This window comes from Gossypium hirsutum, chromosome D08 (genome assembly GCF_007990345.1).
Source record: "Gossypium hirsutum isolate 1008001.06 chromosome D08, Gossypium_hirsutum_v2.1, whole genome shotgun sequence".
Lineage (NCBI taxonomy): Eukaryota > Viridiplantae > Streptophyta > Magnoliopsida > Malvales > Malvaceae > Gossypium > Gossypium hirsutum.
Genome location: NC_053444.1, coordinates 7,288,071 through 7,308,774, shown reverse-complemented (window position 1 = coordinate 7,308,774; position 20,704 = coordinate 7,288,071). Strand labels below are relative to the sequence as shown.

At 35.4% G+C, this 20,704-nt stretch overlaps 3 protein-coding genes and 1 long non-coding RNA gene across 4 annotated transcripts; 1 reads left to right on the top strand and 3 right to left on the bottom strand.

Moving 5' to 3' along the window:
• Window positions 1-9,988: 9,988 nt before the first annotated feature.
• Window positions 9,989-12,415, bottom strand: LOC107915808 (uncharacterized). Its single transcript, XR_005917423.1, has 5 exons — window positions 12,275-12,415; window positions 11,994-12,188; window positions 10,827-11,780; window positions 10,493-10,717; window positions 9,989-10,327 (listed from the first exon to the last, which is right to left on the bottom strand). It is a non-coding gene; the product is annotated as an uncharacterized lncRNA (long non-coding RNA).
• On the top strand, window positions 10,513-13,371 carry LOC107915803 (cation/H(+) antiporter 28). The gene is made up of 4 exons (XM_041099722.1): window positions 10,513-10,692; window positions 10,802-11,797; window positions 11,879-12,472; window positions 12,555-13,371. Exons 1-4 carry the CDS (start codon window positions 10,513-10,515, stop codon window positions 13,161-13,163), a joined length of 2,379 nt encoding a protein of 792 aa, XP_040955656.1. The 3' UTR covers window positions 13,164-13,371.
• Window positions 13,372-13,417: 46 nt separating this feature from the next.
• On the bottom strand, window positions 13,418-15,104 carry LOC107915795 (DNA-directed RNA polymerases II, IV and V subunit 11). The gene is made up of 5 exons (XM_016844987.2): window positions 14,850-15,104; window positions 14,690-14,779; window positions 14,489-14,567; window positions 14,278-14,373; window positions 13,418-13,725 (listed from the first exon to the last, which is right to left on the bottom strand). Exons 1-5 carry the CDS (start codon window positions 14,900-14,902, stop codon window positions 13,693-13,695), a joined length of 351 nt encoding a protein of 116 aa, XP_016700476.2. The 5' UTR covers window positions 14,903-15,104; the 3' UTR covers window positions 13,418-13,692.
• Window positions 15,105-16,145: 1,041 nt separating this feature from the next.
• On the bottom strand, window positions 16,146-18,842 carry LOC107918834 (polygalacturonase QRT2). The gene is made up of 9 exons (XM_016848419.2): window positions 18,482-18,842; window positions 18,266-18,397; window positions 18,015-18,182; window positions 17,879-17,899; window positions 17,588-17,795; window positions 17,421-17,502; window positions 17,242-17,350; window positions 16,597-16,713; window positions 16,146-16,516 (listed from the first exon to the last, which is right to left on the bottom strand). Exons 1-9 carry the CDS (start codon window positions 18,800-18,802, stop codon window positions 16,289-16,291), a joined length of 1,386 nt encoding a protein of 461 aa, XP_016703908.1. The 5' UTR covers window positions 18,803-18,842; the 3' UTR covers window positions 16,146-16,288.
• Window positions 18,843-20,704: the final 1,862 nt, after the last annotated feature.

Sequence of the window (20,704 nt, the reverse complement as noted above, 5' to 3'; positions counted from 1 at the left end):
CTGCTTCACTGTCGATGCAGGAGGGCAAGATCTGCTATCTTTGATCTGCTCCACTACAACCAAGGGCGGTAAGGCTTGTGTCTTCGATCTGCTTCGCTGTCAATGCAGGAAGGCAAGATCTGTTGTCCTCAACCAGCTCCATCACAACCGAGAGAGGCAAGGTTTGTGTCTTCGACCTGCTTCACTGTCAATGCAGGAAGGCAAGATCTTTTGTCTTCAACCAGCTCCATCACAACCGAGAGAGGCAAGGTTTGTGTCTTCGATCTGATTCGCTGTCAATGCAGGAAGGCAAGATCTGTTGTCTTTAACCAGCTCCATCACAACCGAGAGAGGCAAGGTTTGTGTCTTCGACCTGCTTCGCTGTCAATGTAGGAAGGCAAGATCTATTGTCTTCAACCAGCTCCATCACAACCGAGAGAGGCAAGGTTTGTGTCTTCGACCTGCTTCGCTGTCAATGTAGGAAGGCAAGATCTTTTGTCTTCAACCAGCTCCATCACAACCGAGAGAGGCAAGGTTTGTGTCTTCGACCTGCTTCGCTGTCAATGCAGGAAGGCAATATCTGTTGTCTTCAACCAGCTCCATCACAACCGAGGGAGGCAAGGTTTGTGTCTTCGATCTGCTTCGCTGTCAATGCAGGAAGGTAAGATCTATTGTCTTCAACCAGCTCCATCACAACCGAGAGAGGCAAGGTTTGTGTCTTCGACCTGCTTTGCTGTCAATGCAAGAAGGCAAGATCTGTTGTCTTCAACCAGCTCCATCACAACCGAGAGAGGCAAGGTTTGTGTCTTCGACCTGCTTCGCTGTCAATGCAGGAAGGCAAGATCTTTTGTCTTCAACCAGCTTCATCACAACCGAGAGAGGCAAGGTTTGTGTCTTCGATCTGCTTCGCTGTAAATGCAGGAAGGCAAGATCTGTTGTCTTCAACCAGCTCCATCACAACCGAGAGAGACAAGGTTTGTGTCTTCGACCTGCTTCGCTGTCAATGCAGGAAGGCAAGATCTTTTGTCTTCAACCAGCTCCATCACAACCGGGAGAGGCAAGGTTTTTGTCTTCGACCTGCTTCACCGTCAATGCATGAAGGTAAGATCTGTTGTCTTCACTGATTTGTTCTCTAGGAAACATGACATGTATAATGAACCTAATTATGCCTAATGATTAGGATGGCATGATCAAAATGAATCAAATGCTCCTATCTAGACATGTATGGATGGTGTGTGCATGAATATAGAATTTTATTCTTTGAAAATGATTCCTCTTAGGTTTTCATTACTCAAAGTTTATTAAGGCTTTGTGACTAGCGTGCTACGATGCCTTCTTGCTTGACTGGCTTTTCTGAAGAAACATTTAGCCAGGTTGCCCCCCACTGTGAACCTCAAAGTTTAATCCATTGGGGAGCAAAATTTGTACCATCATTCTCCACTGTAATCTAAGGGTAGAAATATGTGGCCTTTCCTCAATCCTTTCCTACCACAATTCAGGGATACAGGACTTGAATCGTTCTAGTTCCTTACACCATTCCCAAGGTGTCGTACTCATGTGCAAATGAAGGATCTCTTCTCTGAGGTAACCTCTTCCTATTGCCTGATAATCATTGCTTTTTTGTTTATTTAAGCCTTGTCGCTGACACGACATCTTTTCATTTTGTTCAATCAATGCACTTGACAACAAAATCCAAAGAGAAAGTCCAAATTTAGACTCTTCCTTCTCAAATTTCCAACTTTTAAATTTGGTGTGTTCTAAACAATAGTTCTGTTTCAGGTTTCTGTATTATTTAGAAACTCCTAGAGTAATATGCAAAACTTCCCTTGTGAAAGTATTATTAGTCCATTAATCATTATTCTAATGCAACATGATTTGCAAAAAGAACATAACGATGGATAAAATAGAATTAATTTGAGAGCAAGTTCGAAATGAATGAATTATCAAGGGTAGCAAGAATAAAAAAGGAATTGATTGGAACACGTATCTTGAAAAAGAATGAAGTATTCCAAGAACAACAACAAATTCAATATATAAATAGTATGAAGGTTAGGTGCTCCAGATATCGCAGCTTGAACTTCTCTGTACAAACTTTCTGAAGACTTTCCTGGGTTTGACATGTGTTTAGGAGATCTACAGGACTCTCACGATGCCCCAAGATGTCGCCTTACCCTTTCAGGTATAGCAAGATCACCACATGCCCCAATCTGATCATTTCATGCCCCATTCTGATCAATATTTGAGCCGCCCTTTAGGTTTTCAACTCAAATCCCCTTTGGCCTAAGGTGCCCTTTGTGGGTTTTCCCCTTAGCCTCTCTATTTTTACTTTTTCATTTTTTTCATTTTTTCATTCATTCATTTTTTATATATATTTTTTATTTGACTCAAAGTGCATTTTGCAGGTTTTCACATTGGTCCTTCCTTCTTCTTTAAACGAAGTGTTTCTTAACTGGATCCGAGTTTATAGGATTGACAATCTCACTCAGAATCAGTGCTCCTCTGAAAATGGTCTTCTTTACAACATAGGGACATTCCTGGTTTGGTATTCATTTCCCTTTAGAATCCTTTCGTTAAGGAAGAATCTTTTTCAACATCCAGCCCTCTCGTGGAATTCTCTGAGACGAGTCTGTTTATTATGGGCTCATATTATTTATTTATGGTACATCCGACCCTGATGAATAGCTTTTAACCCTTTTCATAGGGCCAACTAATCACATCGCGATTGGATCCCTCCAACAAGCAATGAGGGGATCTTAATAGGTAAAACTACCTCAATCCTGTAAACCAAAAAGAGGGGTGTTGCCCCAGTACAGATGTTCGACAAACGATGAGGGCAAATAGTAATTTCTCATTCCAGTCCTTGTTCACCTCTAGGTAATTTGGTGACAAAACATGGTGTCTGCTTCTGAATTGATTTCAGACCTCAGTTATCGTGCTATCATTTAAGTTCAATGCATTTCCCAATACCATCCTCTTTGAAATTCTGTATCGGTATAGGATGACCTTTATCCATGAAGTAGCCTCTCAAAAATGAAGCAATGCCCATTAGAAGTCTTCGATAACGGTGATGTCCATGCCCCATTTTGCTCAAAATTTGAGTCGCCTTTTTTCGGGTTTTCAACTCAGATCCACTTTTGGTCAAAGCGCCCTTTGCGAGTTTTCGCCTTGACCTCTCCTTTTTTAAAAAAAAAAATTTGACTTTGATTTTTTTATTTTTTTAATTTTTTTGAATTTTTTATTTTGAATTTTTTGTTTTTTTTAGTCTGAACTCACGAGATCAGGTAAGTCCTGGTCACGCTTTTCGACCAGAATCAATGTTATTCTAAAGTCTTCCACATAAGATCTTCCACTTTTATCTTGTATGTGAAAAACCTTCTTTGGTACCAGATTTCTTTCATAGAGCCCTTTTGAGACGCAACTACGACAGAAAACTTTGGATCTTCCTCTTTAATCAGGATCTTAAAGGGATGGAAACTCGACTTCAAATGGGCGAAGCTATGATGACTCAACGAGAGAGGCATTGCCCCTAGTATGATCATACAAAGACATCTTTGAACTCTAGAGGTAACCCTAGTCTTCACCAAGCTCACAATTTCTAATGATTCCTTGAGAGGTAGGATCTGTTTATCCTCTTGTTCTACCATCCTCAACAAGTCCGGAGATAGGCTACAATCTATGTCATCTTCAAAGTCGTGAAATCCCTCTAAACACATGTCTCGCTCAAAAGAAGGTTCTAAGTCTGTAGCAGTGTCATTCATGTCGTTGATATTCAGGGACCTATTGTAGGTACAAGAGAATATACAAAGAATGTATGAATTTAAGAATAACTATTTGCGCAGTATGATTATGAATGAATGAAAGAATGATTTGGATGAAAGAATAAAAGAATAAAAATAATCATTCATAAGAAATGAAAGAATATTGGTTCAAAAGATCGCAAAGATGCATTCCATTAAAATGATGACGTTCAGACATGAGCCTATTTCACAAAAGACTTCTTGTTGCCTCTAGGCTAAAAGCAACAAGTGTGTTTTGAATATTACTCTGAGTAAGCTCTAAATACTACAGGGGTTTCTTTAGAACACTCCCAAGTTTATAAGGGCGAATATCTAATAAGATCTCTTCTCCAGTTGCCTCTTCGTATCCGGCACTGATGTGAATGTTTCCTAACATTTCTTCATTCATCGCATTCCTTTCATTATCCATATGATTGAGTAGCGGGTTTTCTGTACTGAGTGAATCCTCAAATTTGACAATGCCCATATTGATAAACCTTTTGACCAGCTTTTTAAGGGCAGTGCAGTTTTTTATTGAATGCCCCGTAATTCCCGCATGATAGTCACATTGCGCATTTGTGTCATACCATTTGGGATACGGAGGTTGTAAAGGCTTCAAGTAGAAAGGAGAGACAACACGTGCGTCAAATAATCTCTGATACAGTTCCTTATATGACGTCAAAATTGGTGTAAACTGGAGCTTCTCGGTACCTGGTTTCACCCCAGATTCTTGCTTTAAAGGACTCCGACGTCTGGTGGTTTCTGTCTTTGATCAGCCTACAGTGATTGGTTTTGAGTGGCCCTTGTTATATCTGTTCGCATTATTCCCCCTATTCCCCTTCTTCCTTGGGGCCTCTATAGTATCTGGGTACTCTGCCCTCACCTGCTTCATTTCTACTAGATCATCACATGCAACAAGAAAATTGTTCCTCAAATTGGATCTTGGGCCCGTTAAGCCACTCACTAGTGCTGTTGTACCAGTCTGATATTATTGAGATCTTATGGTAAAGAGTCCCCCTTGTGGGTGCCCATCTGGCTAGACTTGGACACTTGTCGGAATACAATCTAAGAAATAAGCAAAATCCTCATTATCAACCTCAGAGTGGTCTATCAGGTCCTTCCTTTTTTTCAACTCTCCAGCTAGCAATCGGTTGAATTGGCTTATCATAGTTCTCTGTAATTCTAGCATCTGATCTTTCATCTCCTGTTGAAATTCAATCAATTGCTCCTGTACCTGTATCTGCACTCACTCTAATTTTTCCAACGTTTGTTCCATTTCTTTAGTTCCTGTTCGGGTAGCGTAAGGGTGTTGGTTTGGTAGGTTGGTTTCCATTGACTCTGAAATGATTTCGTTTGATTAGGGTCTTTTAGTGAAATTTGATGCATGCAATGAAATGCAATGCAGATGCATGAAATGAATGCAAAAAAGAGACGTTGATTCTTGATTCAATTCTATTAGAACAACTTTACTAGAAAACAAATCTCTTTACATAAAGCGGATATATATACAGCTTTGCCCTTATGTTCCAAGAGAACGATCCTTTTCTTCATTCGCGCGTTAATATAAATATCACAAACTCTTCAAAAGGGACGTCTCTTTTATCTCTTTTTTGCTTGATCCGGGCATTAACTCGTTGCTCGCTCATCCTCATGATGCTCATTGGCTTCTCTTTAAGAAAGTTCAGCGGCTCTCGAATAATCTTTGTCACCTTGAATCCTCGGGCAATGGAGCAATAGTTGTGTTGTCCTTTATTAAGTTATCATCTTTCTCTTGTTTTGTTTTCTCAAAACATATTCGAGCAACCGTATTATTATCCACTTTATCAAGAAACCCATTTCCTTATGACAAGCTCTCTATTTAACAACCGAACGTGAATCAACACCTCTTTTTATGATGAAAATGCAATGCAGTCATAAAAAAAAGAAAACAGGTTAGTACAAAGCAAAAGCAGGCAAGAATAAATAGAACACCTATTAGGGTGAATACTAGGGGTTCGAAGTGGTTCTATCTAGGGTGGGCTCCTAAGGTTCACTACATGAGGTTTGGCTCTAAAGTAAGGGTACCCGAACCAGTAGATTCCTCGATCTTCACCCATTATAGGCTTATATAGACCGAGTTCGGTTCAGGGGAATACATTTCCCTATGGCTGCACGGAGATGAAAATCTCACGAAGACATAGGTACGGATGTATCCCGAAAGCGATCCACTATCCTGCACGGAGGTGAAAACCTCACGAAGGACTAGCTTCTCACTCCCACTTAAAGGGTGTCACCAACGGTCATGTAATGCAATGTGCAGGAATAAAAAGACTTCAACCAATAAAGCAAACATATCAAAATGATGCGGACCATAAAAAAAGGATAAAAGGATCGTAATTTTAAATCGAATTTACAATTTTTGACAAAAAAGACAAAAATTAATCAACACGTGGCTTGACTCTCTTATTTTGGATCCCCAGTGGAGTCGCCAAGCTGTTGACACCATTTTTTGGATGAAAAACGGGGTCGACTTGGGTTTTGAAAAATGAAACGGGAGTCGCCATCAATCCTTTTTTATGAGGTGTGATTGGATCACCTCGAAAAGTGGTTGTTTTTAATAAACGATTTGATTTTATTAAAACAACAAGTTTGGCCCACGAAATTTAGAAAAACGGGTTCGGGAGTCGGTTACGCACGAGGAAGGATTAGCACCCTCAATACGCCCAAAATTGGTACCTAGTTGATTACTTAATGTCTTAATGTCTAAAATTGAGAACTTTGGAGAATTTTAAAAATACGATCATTTTATTAAAACGTTGAAAATTTTCAAGAAAAAATGGGATATTTCACGTTATTCGAGAAAGAAAATCATATCCAGTAAGTTAGGACACAATGTCTCGAATTCCCGATACGCGAATAAAAAATACATATTTAAAAGATATTTAATTATCTTGGATTTAAAAAGAAATCACAACCAGTAAGTTAGGACACGATCCTTTTTTAATTCCCGATATTGTTTAAAACTTGAGTTTGAAAAAAAATTCGTGTAATAAAGTTTAAAAGAATATTCAATTGTTTAAATCAAATGAAGAAATCGCAACCCAATACGTTGGGGCACAATTTCTCAAAATATTAAACATTGAATATTGCATTTATTTCGAAAAATCCTCGTCTCGAGAAAACAACGTGTCACATCCAATGCGTTAGGATACAACATATTGAATTCTTGATAACGAGCTTTTTATCATTTTTTAAAAGAGTAATCTCAATTATTTAGGTTCAACGAAGAAAATCAGAACCCAATACGTTAGGGCTCAATTCTCTCGAAGATCCCAAATACCGAGTATTACTTATATTTTTAAAATTTTCCGTTTTTGATAAATCCGAGTAAAAGTAGGTGTAAAATAACAATAATGATGCAATGTAAATAAAATGAAACAAATAAACAATAAAAAATAATCATACGGGCAAAATAACAAATAATATGAAACTAAAGTAAGAAAATAAACAATAATAGACATATGAAAAAATGAACAAAATTAACACAATCATAAAAATACAAAAGATATATAAATACGTACATATATGTATAAAATTATAAAAATATGGAAAATATATGCATGTATACATTTTTGAAATTATTATACATGAAAAATTATGTAAGTATGTATATATGAAAATTAAAACGTATATATAGGACATACATAATATAAAGTATAAACTATAATATATATTAGGGAAGTATATAAATACATAAATATGTACATAAATAATAATAAAGGGACAAATGTATGCTTATATATATATCCTAAAATATGTATGTATATTAAGATAATAAAATGCATGCATATATGCATAGATCATAAAATATAGATATGTATATATATATGTATATGTTTTAAAATATGTATGTAATAACAAAATACATTAATACGTATATAAGATACAACATATAGAATATAAATATATAATGTACAAATATTTGATTGTAATATCAATAATAATAATATAATAATATTATTAATTAATTAAAAATAAAATAGCAAGCTTAAAGGGCTAAATCGAATTAAAAGGCAGAAATTTGGGACGGATCCGAAATAAATAAAAAAGGAGGGATTGATTTGAATGCGCGAATAACATAGAGGGGCTGGAAGGCAAAATTTCCCTTCTCCTCTAAAACGCACAGCTTCATTGAGGACCAAATCGAGAAAAAAAATGGAATTTTGTGGCAAAATTGAAAAATAAAAACAAAATAGGATCCAAACGTAAACAGCCTCAAAAGTGTAAGGACCAGGGGTGCAAATAACCCCTTTTATCCAGAAACACGCGAATCCTAGGCGGTTCAGGTCGGGTCGGTCCGATCCATGTCAAAACGACGTCGTTTTGAGGCTTTTTGAACTCCTCCAAAACGGCGCCGTTTTAATATTCAAAAAATTATCCAAAAAATTTCATTTCCCCCATTTCCAAAAAATAATAATCCGAAAATGCTCTCTCCTCCCCCCTTTCTTCTCCCCAGAATCCGGCCAACGGTCCGGCCGAGAGCCAACGTACCGGCCGCCGGTCGCCAGCGCCGCCGTGCACGGCGGTGGGGAGACCAAAAGTCTCCCCCTTTTCTCCGACGCAACCCTCTGATTCCGAGCACTCTAACGACGACGAAAAACGGTAAAAATTTCCTTTTTTATTCTTTTATTTCGAATATAAATAATAAAATAGCAAAAAAGGAACAAAAAGAAAAAAAGAAGGCCACCACCTTAAGACACTATTTCGGTTCTTTTATTTCTCAAAATGTTGTTTTTTTTCTTTTGCTTTTGATTCACTAGTGTCCCCCCTACAATGGTTTGCAATCGGTTTCTTTATACCGAAAAAAAAAATGAAATCCCCCCTTTTACAATTTGTTTAAAAATGGCTTTATAGCCGAATATACAAGCTTCATTTTTTAATATTCTTGTCACTTCAGGTGCAGGCACAAGTGAGCAAGGCAGGTGAGCGGCGGAGTATGTGGCGGCAGGTAGCAGAAGAGCAGGGGTCAGAAGAGGTAGCGGCGGCTGCGGCGCTAAGGTTTCAGAAAAGTTGAAACTCTAGTTTGAATAATTGTTTTAGGCCTGATTTGGGTTTAGGTAATTGGGCTTATTGTTTTCTGATTTGGGCTGTGACGTATTGGGCTAGGCTAGTTGGGTCTGGGTCTATTTTAGGTTAGGTCTGAGTTATTTGGGCTTGGGCAAAATTGGGCTGTACATTTATAATTACAAATTTTTTAATATTTGAAACAATGAGTAAATTGATAAATTTTTAGTAAAGTTGACATAACATTAGGGTAAACTATTTTGGTCTCTGAGATTTTTAATATTTATAAAAAAATGGTTGAGTTGTTTTGTTTTTCTAATTTTATATGTTTAATATTTTATAATTATAAATTTTTGAATATTTAAAATAATAATCTAGTTGATAATGTGTAAACATTGAAGGCATAAGCGAATTTAGGGGGACTAGCAGTGGCCCTGCCCCTTAAAATGTAATGTAAAATTACTATTTAGACCCCTAAAATTAATAAAAATTTGATTTAATTCTTTAAAAATTATGAAGATATAGACTATTAAAATTTACAATTTCATTCGACCCCCTAAAAAAAATTTCTAGCTTCGCTCCTGATTGAGGGCAAAACATATTAATTTTTTTAGAAATAGAATCAACTTGATAGAATATGTAAAATATTAGGGGCTAAATTTATTACTACACCAATCAAACAAAGGCAACATCGACATTTTGTTTGTTGATCAAATACATTTTAATGGTGAAGTAGTTAGAATTGAAAATTTACCTAACGGGAATAATGGAATTAACAAAAAAAAATTGGTTACCAAAATAAGAACTCATTATAAAACTTGAGTGACTATTTAACTAGTTAACCCTAATTTTTTTTATGTCAATTATACAAAAAAAATTATCAATTGGTCATTATTTTAAATATTCAAAAATTTATAATTAAAAAGATTTATAAAATTATAAAATTAAAACATCTTAGCTTTTTTATTAAATAAAATAAAATTATTAAAACTATAAAACATAAAAATAAAAATAAAACATGAGAAAAAGAGGGGTCCACAACCCTCTTGAAAATAAAATATTATTATTTTATTTATTTTTATTAAAATGTTATTTTTTATAGGTGGTATTGTCTGAGACGACACCATCTTTTACTGTACAAAGCGACCTAAATAATTAATCTTTTTATATTATCAATGTAAAAAAAAAAATTAACAAAATATGTATAAATTTATTATTATGGGTATGATATATTGTATTCGTGCTGAAATGTGACTTAGTTGAACTGTTCAAATATTCGGAGACAATCAGACAAGAAATCCTAGAAATTGATGAGAATACCCTGGTCTATATGTATATAAAAAGGACTCCAAAAAGATCCAGTGGATTCGTACGTACCGTCTTTGATAATTTTCTATTTGTCTTGGATTCATATATTATTATATATAGGAATCTAGATTCACCACTCACATGTTTCAATCTCCTCAACTTGCTCCTTCATTTCTGCTCCTCATAATATTGCAACAATTTGCATCCACTCGTTCCACCTCCTGCTAAAGATTCACCAGCACAATGAAAATTGTGACAAATTTTACATCCCACCCCCCAAAAAAGGAAGAGATTGATTTGTAGCTAAAAAATAATTTGTATCAAATTTTGGATTTGGAAACACGAACAAGAAAAGAAAATAAGGGAAAAAAAAAAAAACAAGACACCTTTAACTTAATTGCCAAAGATGCCGCCGGTAACCACATCCGCAAACATCACCTTCCATCCATGCTTTTTAAGATTTGATGCCGCCGGTGTAAGCTTTTCTGGGAAGATGGTTGCTCTTATTGCAACATATGTTCTTAGCAGAGTTGTGCACCACCTTTTAAAGCCTTTCTCCCAACCTTACATGACTTCTGATCTTGTCGTATGTATCTAATTCCCATGTTGTCCTGAAATTGATTTCATTGCATTGGTTTGTGATTATATATAATAACTAAAGCTAAGTTATACGTTTGTGTTTCTAATGCATGCAGATAGGGCTGATTCTTGCAAGCTTACCACGCGCACGTGATTCGTTCACGAGTCTATTCAGCATTACTTTGGAAAACATTGTTGACTTCGGCATGATTTCATATGCCTTCGTTTTGGGTCTAGAAATGGACCCTTATGTGATCTTTAAGTCCCCGACTCGACATGCGATGGTGGCCTATGCCGGAACGGTGTCCACGTTTGTTGCAGCGTGCGCTATAACTCCATGGCTGCATTATTTGAGAAATTCAAGCATTATAACCTTCACCTTGTCCCTGTCCATCAGTCTCTCCGGTAGTGGCTCTCACATACTTACCCGCCTCATGACCTATCTCAAAGTAGGCAAGTCGGATATAGGGAAGCTTAGCATTGGTGCAGGGGTGCACTCTGATATGATAACCATGTTTTCGGTGGTCCTGTCATTTGTCTTTTTTCCATTGCAAGAGACTGAGAATTTTAGAGAAGGAATTAAGACCTCAGTCCAAATCGGGGCTGCACTTATGCTTCAAACACTGTTGGCAGCAAAGATTTCACCGGTTTTCATGAATTGGATCAACCAGTCAAACCCTGAAGGAAAGCCCCTCAAGGGCTCCCACCTTGTCCTATCAATGGCCTTCATGACTGTTATATGCTCCTTGGCACCATGGATGGGTTACAACTCGTGCTTGAGTGCGTTTATGGGAGGGCTCTTTTTACCATCAGAGGGGCGAATATCAAAATGGACGATTAGTAGAATCAACAACTTGTTAAGCACACTTTTTTACCCACTTTTCTTCTTCTGGGTGGGGCTGAGGGTTGATATCTCAAGTTTTGCAGGAGGCAATATTGGAACATGGGTGAGGCTTTTCTGTCTTATACTGATCGCAACAATCGGAAAAGTGGGAGGAACACTCATCTGTGGCTTAACGTTAGGTTACCATAGGCCAGAATTGGTAGCAGTTGGATTACTTTTGACGGCCAAGGGTCATTTTCACGTATACTTCGCTGTTGATGCACTCAGGGTTAGTTTACTCTTTCCAATGTGATTATAATTCTATAAAAATAACGGAGTAAAGCTAAAATATAAATGAATTAAATTGCAGCAAGGAAAGATCGATGTCACAACATGTATCTCGATGGTGATTCTGATATTCTTATCTGTGATACACACACCGTTTGTCGTGAAGCATATAATAGAACGGGCAAGGAAACGCGTACCAGTTCAACGGATGACTCTACGGTGGCTTGCTCCTTCAAGCGAACTTAGAATTTTGCTATGCCTGCATGGAACTCATAATTTGGAATCTGGCATCAGCTTAATGGAGATCTCTCGAGGCAAACCTGCGCCTGGACTTTTTGTTCATGTCACTGACATGATTGAGCTGACGGAAAAGATAGCTTCAACGCTGGTACCTGGTGAAGGAGTAGACAATATGACAATAACCGATAACTCAGTCACAGAAATGAGAGACGAAATCACCCATGCTTTTCAAACTCACATAAATGAAAATGTGGATGGTGGAATCATGCTTAGCCGAATGCTAGTACTTTCCACATTCAATAGCATGCCACACGATATTAGTGTTTTAGCAGAAGACTTGATGGTTTCCCTTATTTTGTTGCCCTTCCATAAGAGAGTGAAAGCAGATGGTACCCTGGATGAAGGTCATCCTGGTTTCAGACATGTGAATCGTAAGGTAATAAGAACAAGAGAGGTCAACCATTATTTCAAGTACCTGTAATTTTCAGAATAACAATATTTTTTTGGTTGTTTAACAGCTGCTTAGAAACGCCCCATGTTCTATTGGAATCTTGGTGGACAGAGGGTTTGGATTTACTGAAAGATTGTCAACATCATCTGTATCGAAAGTGGCTGTCATTTTTATCGGAGGCAAAGATGATCAAGAAGCTCTAGCCTACGCTGGTCGTGTAGTGTGGCATCCTGGAATAGAGCTAACAGTAATAAGATTCCTAGTAGACAAAAATTCAGAACATGCACCGCAGAGAGTGACTAACAGAGCAAGTGTGGCAGAGCAAGAAGAAGAGATGAAACTTGATGACGAGTGCTTCGCTGAATTCTATGAGAAATATGTAGCAGGGGGGAATGTGGCTTATATGGAGAAGCATCTTGCAAATTCATCTGAGACCTACACTAATCTTATGTCAATAGAAGGACAATATTCTCTTATCATTGTAGGGCGGGCTGGAAGAGTAAATACAGTATTGACGCAGGGACTTAATGATTGGCAACAATGTCCAGAATTGGGTCCTGTTGGGGACGTACTTTCAGGGTCTAATTCCGCATCTGGTACCTCCATTTTGATTATCCAATTGCACAATATTAAAGGGCAACTGGATGGCCTTAGTGATGAGTTCTCCATTATGTAAACACCAATCCTAGCAAGGTAGGTTTAAAACTTGGGATATCAAAATCCAAACCAGATAAATGTAGCTTGTAGGATGATATATATATATTTACACATGCATATACGTATACTAATATATGTATATATGTAGCTTGTAGAAATGCTACTTACTTCAAAGGACATTCCAGAACCCAGCTTTACAAACTCTTATCATTCCAAAAGTACAGAACCATTAAGCAAATATATGTAAAAAACAAGACAAATGCACAGCTAGTATGAAATACAGAACCATTTAACTATCAAATATCATTAGCAAATGCACAAATATATCATAGATAAGTAACATTTATCAATCAGTCAGCTTGGTTAGGAAAACATAATAGAGAAAGCAGAAGGATTGTTTCTTGAACAACTTTGAGACAGATTTCAAAATAGTGTCATTACAAAAGCCTGAATAGCATGCATTGCAGATGTCTCAAAGTTATTTGGTTGTTTTTCCTTTCAAAGTCATAACACAAAACCCCTGGTTAACTGAGCGCCTCAAACACACATTAGAAGTCCCTTGAATGCTTTTCTACCTCAACCTACAAAGTGAAATATAAAAAGCATAAGGATGAAGATCAATACAAGCACAAAACTCACCAGAACTATCAAAATAGAGAATGATTTTTAACATTAATATATCAATAAAATATTCAATTTTAAGTAAGTTGGTAGTTATGTCATATGTGAAAGCTTCTGTTGTGTGTTTGTGTGTGAGACACACACACACACACACACACACACACAGAATTATAATCCTAATTTGTCACAGGTTCATGGAAGTGCACCCTAAGCAGATCATTCTAATTGGACAAGTGAAGAAGTGAAGCAACCAATTTTATGAGTAGAGTTATATAGGCAAACTGATGACTAGTCTGCAATAAGAAAAAAGGTACTTCTTTAAACGGAAATATGATAGTTATCACAAATCATTGGTTGGAGAAGTAGTGGTATAAGTACTTGAATTTCTTCATGGAATCTTAAGTTGGGTTATATTAACTACCTTGCAGTCGGATACAAAAGCAATTTCCCCAATGTAAACGAAATTTAACTGACAGTAGCACTAGTAAGTTATGAAGAAAGACAAATGTCACCTCAAATGCACTCTTCAGATGATCAAGTTCCTTATCCAGATCGTTTATAGCCTGATTATATGCTTGCATTGGAGAAGACTGACTGCTTGTGTGGATCTACGAAATTGCATCAATTTGATTAAAACCCGAAAACAACTGGCACCGGAATGCATTCGATAAAATCTCAAAAATTAATAGCGTTTAGCCCTATCCAACAAAGAAAAAGACTAACCCTAACAAGGATTTTGTACTGCAGAGGGTGAGGAAGCTTGTAGCCAGCAAACAAAACGTTCTCATCTCCATGCAATTGCCTGATTTTTTATCACCGTTAACAATAAAGGAAGGAAAAGACAAATAATTAGGAGCTTAATCCAGCAAAAATAAGCAAAAAGAGACGAAGTTTGAAAGGGGACGAATATCGTATGATGCGTACATTCGGAGGATGTTGCCGATGGTGTGGTCTTCTCTCTCGATTGTGAAGGTGGCCGCATTTATTATTTTGGTGTCTCTCTCGTAAGAAACCCTAAAAATTTAACCAACAAATATGTAACAGTGAGTTTGATAAACAGAGGATTTGGGGATAAAGAGCCTACTTTTTGGTCCCCTCGGGGACGACGAATCTCTCGTAACGGTCGGGGGCGTTCATGGCCTTCTCACTCTTTCTCTTCTCTTCTGCAAACTCTTGCTCTCACCGCCGCCGGAGAAAATCAAAATGGTTTGGTGGCTCAGCCTCAGTGCCAGTGAACTGTTGCATGAACTGGGAAGACCCCGCGGGAATGAGTCATTACGATGTCGTTTCAAGTCGTGCTTAAGAAAAATAATATCTCTATCATATCATCAAGTTGATTTTTAATTTGTTTATTTGAAAACTTAACATTTTAGTCCTTACACATTAATTTTATTTATTAATAAAATAATGTGATTTAACGGTGACTAATGTGGTATGAAGTCAACTTAAAACGTTACATATCAGTTTTTGAAGTTTTTACCCCAAATTAAATTCATAGAATTTGAATATTCGATGTGTGCTAGCTTTACAAAAATCTTAAACACAACACCAATTTTTTTGCTGGTCGAACCAACTTGATTTGTAGGGCCGAAGTAAAAAAATTCTTTTAGGGGCAGGAATTAAATTGTAATTTTTAATAGTCTAAATATTTATAATTTTTAAAGGATTAAATCAAAATTTTATCATTTTTAGGGGGGCCAAAGTACAATTTTACCTTTACTAGTTTAAAATTTTAAAATTTTTAAAGGAACTAAATGAATAATTTTTTATTTTAAGGGGCGAAGCCAGAAAATACTTTTAGGGGCTGAAATTAAATTGTAATTTTCAATAGTCTAAATATTTATAATTTTTAAAGGATTAAATCAAAATGATATTTTTTAAAGGGGTCAAAATATAATTTTACATTTACTATTTTAAAATTTTTAAAAGAACTAAATGAACAATTTTTCATTTTAAGGGGACCGAGCCCCTTCCAACCCTTTAGATATGACACTGTTGATTTGTATAATTATGTTGACTTATAAGCATTCATTTTATGTATTCTCCTTTGGTTCTTCTCCAATTTTTGGATGATAATATCATATCATAATTTAGCAATTAGTACCATATATTCTCATTTCTAAAATTTTCCATATTCTTCTGATTTTTTGGGGGTAAAAATAAGGTATAGAGTTAGAAATTATAGGATCTTCTAGAATATTAAGTTTAGGTAAAGTGAGCTTTAGCTAAGTTATTAGTTTGGTTCTTCCCTCATATTTTATAGTAATTTTATCTATATTACTTATAAAATATTTTACTATATTGGTATCACTCATTATTCAATTAGAAAATTATCAAAAAAAAATATTTTATTTGTAATAAATATATAGATACTTGGTGAAGCTAAAACAAAAACAATTCAATTGCTAAAATGTGTTTTTTTTAACTTTCGATGCGTTTGGCAACAAATATTTTAACATACACAAAATCACTGAAATATTTATATGTTATATGTAGTAGACCAATAGATAATTTTATCCTAATTTAGGATCGAGATGAGCAAGGTGGTGAAACATCTCCTCGATAAGATAATATAACATTAGCACATGAAGATGAAGCTTGTTTAGTTTCTTCAGCCTTTAAAGCTACATTTTGCAAATAGATCTGCCGGCAAGGAACACTCTGGCTGCAGTCGAACTTCATGGCCACGTTCGAGGCACTTGTTCCTCTGATGTTTTGGTAAAGTACATTGCTCACTTGTACTGCTGATGTCTGCACACATATAATTTATTTAATGCCTTGGCGTTTAAGGATTTGTGTTTAAGTGAATAGATGGGTAAAGGAATTTTAACCTGTTTGCGACATGGGTTTTCTTGATCACAATAATTTTGATCAATGATTATAGGGTTACTGACGTTGTACATCACGATGTTTTGAAATTTTATGTTTTTGGCATATCCTGATCCTCCCTGTAAAAGAATTTCCGATCATATTAATTGAAGTTATAAAAACATTGAATTGAATAATCAACAAACAACTAACACTCTAACTCAACCTAACACTAATTCAAGGAGGATTGTTGATGATGTTATAATATAAAGTATAATATGCAACGAATGAATGACCTCCCTTGAAAAGCAAATTAAGCACTTTGTGTTTGGAAAACCTTTAGAATTTCATTGGAATTAGGCAATGAATGAAAGGATTTCTTCGTCGACGGTTGAAAATTTAGGTCAACAAATTGTATAGAAAAGTCAAGAAGTAAGTGGAAATCATTAGAGGTTGTTTGTTTGAAGTCGTTGGCATGCTGTAATCATTCAGTTCCATATTTTTTCTACTCTTTCTCAATTAAATTTAGTAGTTTTGCTTCTTGTTGGTAAGAGTTTTCTCATCTCAAGTATTGCGCCTCAATTATAGGATAATACTCATCAGTAACCCAAAACTTTAATCCATTTTTATTTTAGTAAAGTTTTTAGACTTAACGCTCATGTAATTACCTGCCAAGTCTTTATTCGAACTCCGTTGTCGGTTCCGGAAAGTGTTGCTTTATTAATTATTACATTAGACACATATGCCGCAGAGTTTCCGGCTCCCAAGCTCCCAATGCTGCAAAAATACAAAATCATTAGGAATTTCACTTTATATTTGCCTGAAAATTTAGTGGTGAATTAGAGACCTGATTCCATGGCCTGGTCCGCAAGTTATACCGGTGGCACGTACATTCTTGGAGCCGCTCACTATTGAGATGCAATCATCGCCTTCATTTTCAAAACATAAACATGATTTTTATCAGCATATATACCAATTTCGATACCCGATTGTGTATGCATGGTATATATATACCTGTCCCGATGACACAGTTGTTAATGTAAATATTCTGGGTTCCGGTCACATGAATGCCATCAGTGTTGGGACTGTTCCCAGGTGCCGTCACCAAAAGGTTAAATGCTTTTACATTCACACATTTTTGAAATATAACGTGCATTTGTTGTGCATCTTTTATACGAAGACTTGATACTCTCAGGTTAGTGCATTCATTGAAGGTTACAGCCTGCATGTGGGTCAATATATATATATCAATACACACGTACGTATACGCCATATACAAAGAAGTGCAGAAATAGAAAAGCTTACAGTTGGAGCTTCCTTGCAAGGCTGCAATTTTTGATGATGGAAATACAGAAGAAGAAGAAGAAGAAGAAGCAAAATAATTAGTTGTTGATATTGAAATATTAACTGATTGATGGAAAATGATGAGAAAATGGCTTACGAGGGCTTTGTTGACTTTGCAGGACTTTTCCCACCATGTTTTGCCATTACCATCGATGATGCCTCCACCTTCGACTCGTAAATTTTCAACATTATCAAAGTAAAGCCATCGTCTTCCATTATCTTGGTAATCCGAGTGATCCTCAGTGGCTTCGAGTGTTCCATAGATCTATCATGTTGAATATTACAGGGAAAATTGTGACATAAGTCATAACCATGCATGAGGCATGCAAAAAAAAAAAAAAAACTCACCTTCAATAGAAGAGGAGATTTGCAGGGTCCTGAGAAGTTAATTGGCTTAAGACGATAAATCTTCTTCTTGGGGACCACCATAATAGCCCCTTGAGATGAAGAACAAGCATAGTTCCAAGCTTTCTTAAATGCCTATGTCAAAGAAAAAAATTTGATCATCACAGGCAGAATAAGCATAAATAATCATTTCTGTTATAAACATGGGGTAATACCTACCTGAGAATCGTCTCTTCCATTAGCTTTAGCTCCGAAATCATCTACATTGACTACCTTCGGAGTCGCTGCACCACTTGCTCTGTCAAGCCTCGACTGGATTTCGTTTTTATAGTAGGAATTATGATAGTTTGGCTGACCGCGAACACCGAAGGTGCGAAAATACGGATGGCGATACGATGTCGGGAGGTGATAAGCACGGCCTCGACGAAAATCAACGTGAAATGGGTCCTCCTCTCTGTACCTGCCAAGGCCAAAGCAATAGGAGGACAAAGAAAGGAATGTAATCACAAGTGGGAGACAAAGAGTTTTTAGGAACATCATGTAACTTCACTTTTAGATGGGTACTTAAAAAAAGGAGTTAATGAATTGAATATGCTTTAATTTGTCATCAAGTGAACATATATTTATAGGGAAGCTTGGAAGTTGCTGTTCAATTTGGAGAATTAATGAAATTGCATGTCCAATTGCAATCAATGCAATTAGGTCCTATAATTAGAGAATGCTGATGAGTGCTGAAGTCAGACTCAAAGTCAAGAGGTATGCATGTGGATTATAATTGTCTATAAATTCAGACAAAACCCTAAACTTGTTGGAAAGCCCAATAATTTCATGTTAGTTAGAGCAGTTAATGGTTAATACATGGGAGTTGCACATGCATGAATAAAGGGCAGTAGTGGTAATGGATGATGGAATTAGGTACAAATACAAACATATTTTTCAGTCGTTTTGGTATTAGACCACCTATATTTTTGTATGTGAAAAGCAGCTCATTGTAATTTAAAATTTTGACCATCACCGGCCGAAACGCAGCAAATTCCTCTGTGCTTTGACTATAAAAAGCTAGTAGTTTAGTTTTAACAGATAACTGATTCTGAGAACGTCTGTTTATATTATTGTCAAACATTAATTTACACGTATAATCGTCTAATCATTGTTAAATTCAAAAATGGCCAAGATGACGTGGATTTTTCTTTATATAGTAGAATTTATATAAATTTAATTATATTAAATATATACTAAATGCTAACAAGCTGAAGAAATAAGTGGTTTCAAATGTTGTTACATGCTAAATTTTTATAATATAATAATTTAGGATTACGTTCAAATAATAGGAGATCACATAAAAATTAAGTGAAAATAATTAGTTAATAGTTTTTTTAATTTAATTACTATGAAAAATTATTTCAATAATTTTAATCAAAATTAAGGATTACAAATATTCTTTTGAAAATAATTAAAAAATCACCATAACAAATTAGGTAAACCATTAAATGAAAGTTTTTAATTAATTTTTTTGAAAACATAAATTATTAATATACCTAAAATAAATTAAATCGTAAAATTCATAGTAATATTATAATATTTTAAACAAATGGAAATTTTACAAAAGTATAAACACAATTTTTTTTTCATTTTCATTTTCATTTTACCTCTTCTCTCTATCCTTCGTCTCGGGTCACAACAAAAAAAGCTTAATATAAAAGTTACCCCCTAAACTATACCTGTTTTCCCAAATAAGCATCTAAACCTTTTTTGGTCAATTTGAGTATCTAAACTAATTTTTTCCCACATTAATACCCCATTAATTCTCCGTTAATATTGTTTTTTTAATTGATATTAATATTAATATAAAAATATAAAATCAAAAAAATAATTTCAATTTTTTATATTTTTATTTTGCCATATGTCGATTGGTCATTGGAGCACATCATCATTGATCAAGGTTGACTAACGGGGTACCAATGTAAAGAAAAAATTTAGGTATTCAAATTGATTAAAAAAAGTTTAGGCACCTATTTAAGAAAATGAGTAAAGTTTAGGGAACAAATTTTATATTAAGCTAAAAAAATTGTACTTTTATTATAAAGTATCTATTTCTATCCATAACCCTTCACAATTCTTAAATTAGAGAAAAACTTGTTTAAATACATTTAAACCCATATGATACCAATTGAATTAAGACTTATTAAAAGAAATTACCATGTAAAACACCTACAATATACGTTTAGTATATATCTTGCCTAAAAGTAGCGAAATATGAAACAATATGATGTAGGCCCTCCTAAACTGAAAAATAAAAACTATATTATATGCATATAAAAAAGTTACAACGTATAGAGTAATTTTAAATGAAAGTTAAAAACTATTAGTTTAAAGTCAAAGCGTGAGATATACCAAACATTGACCTTCCCTTGCTAGTTAGATAGAATTCAAAGGCAAATT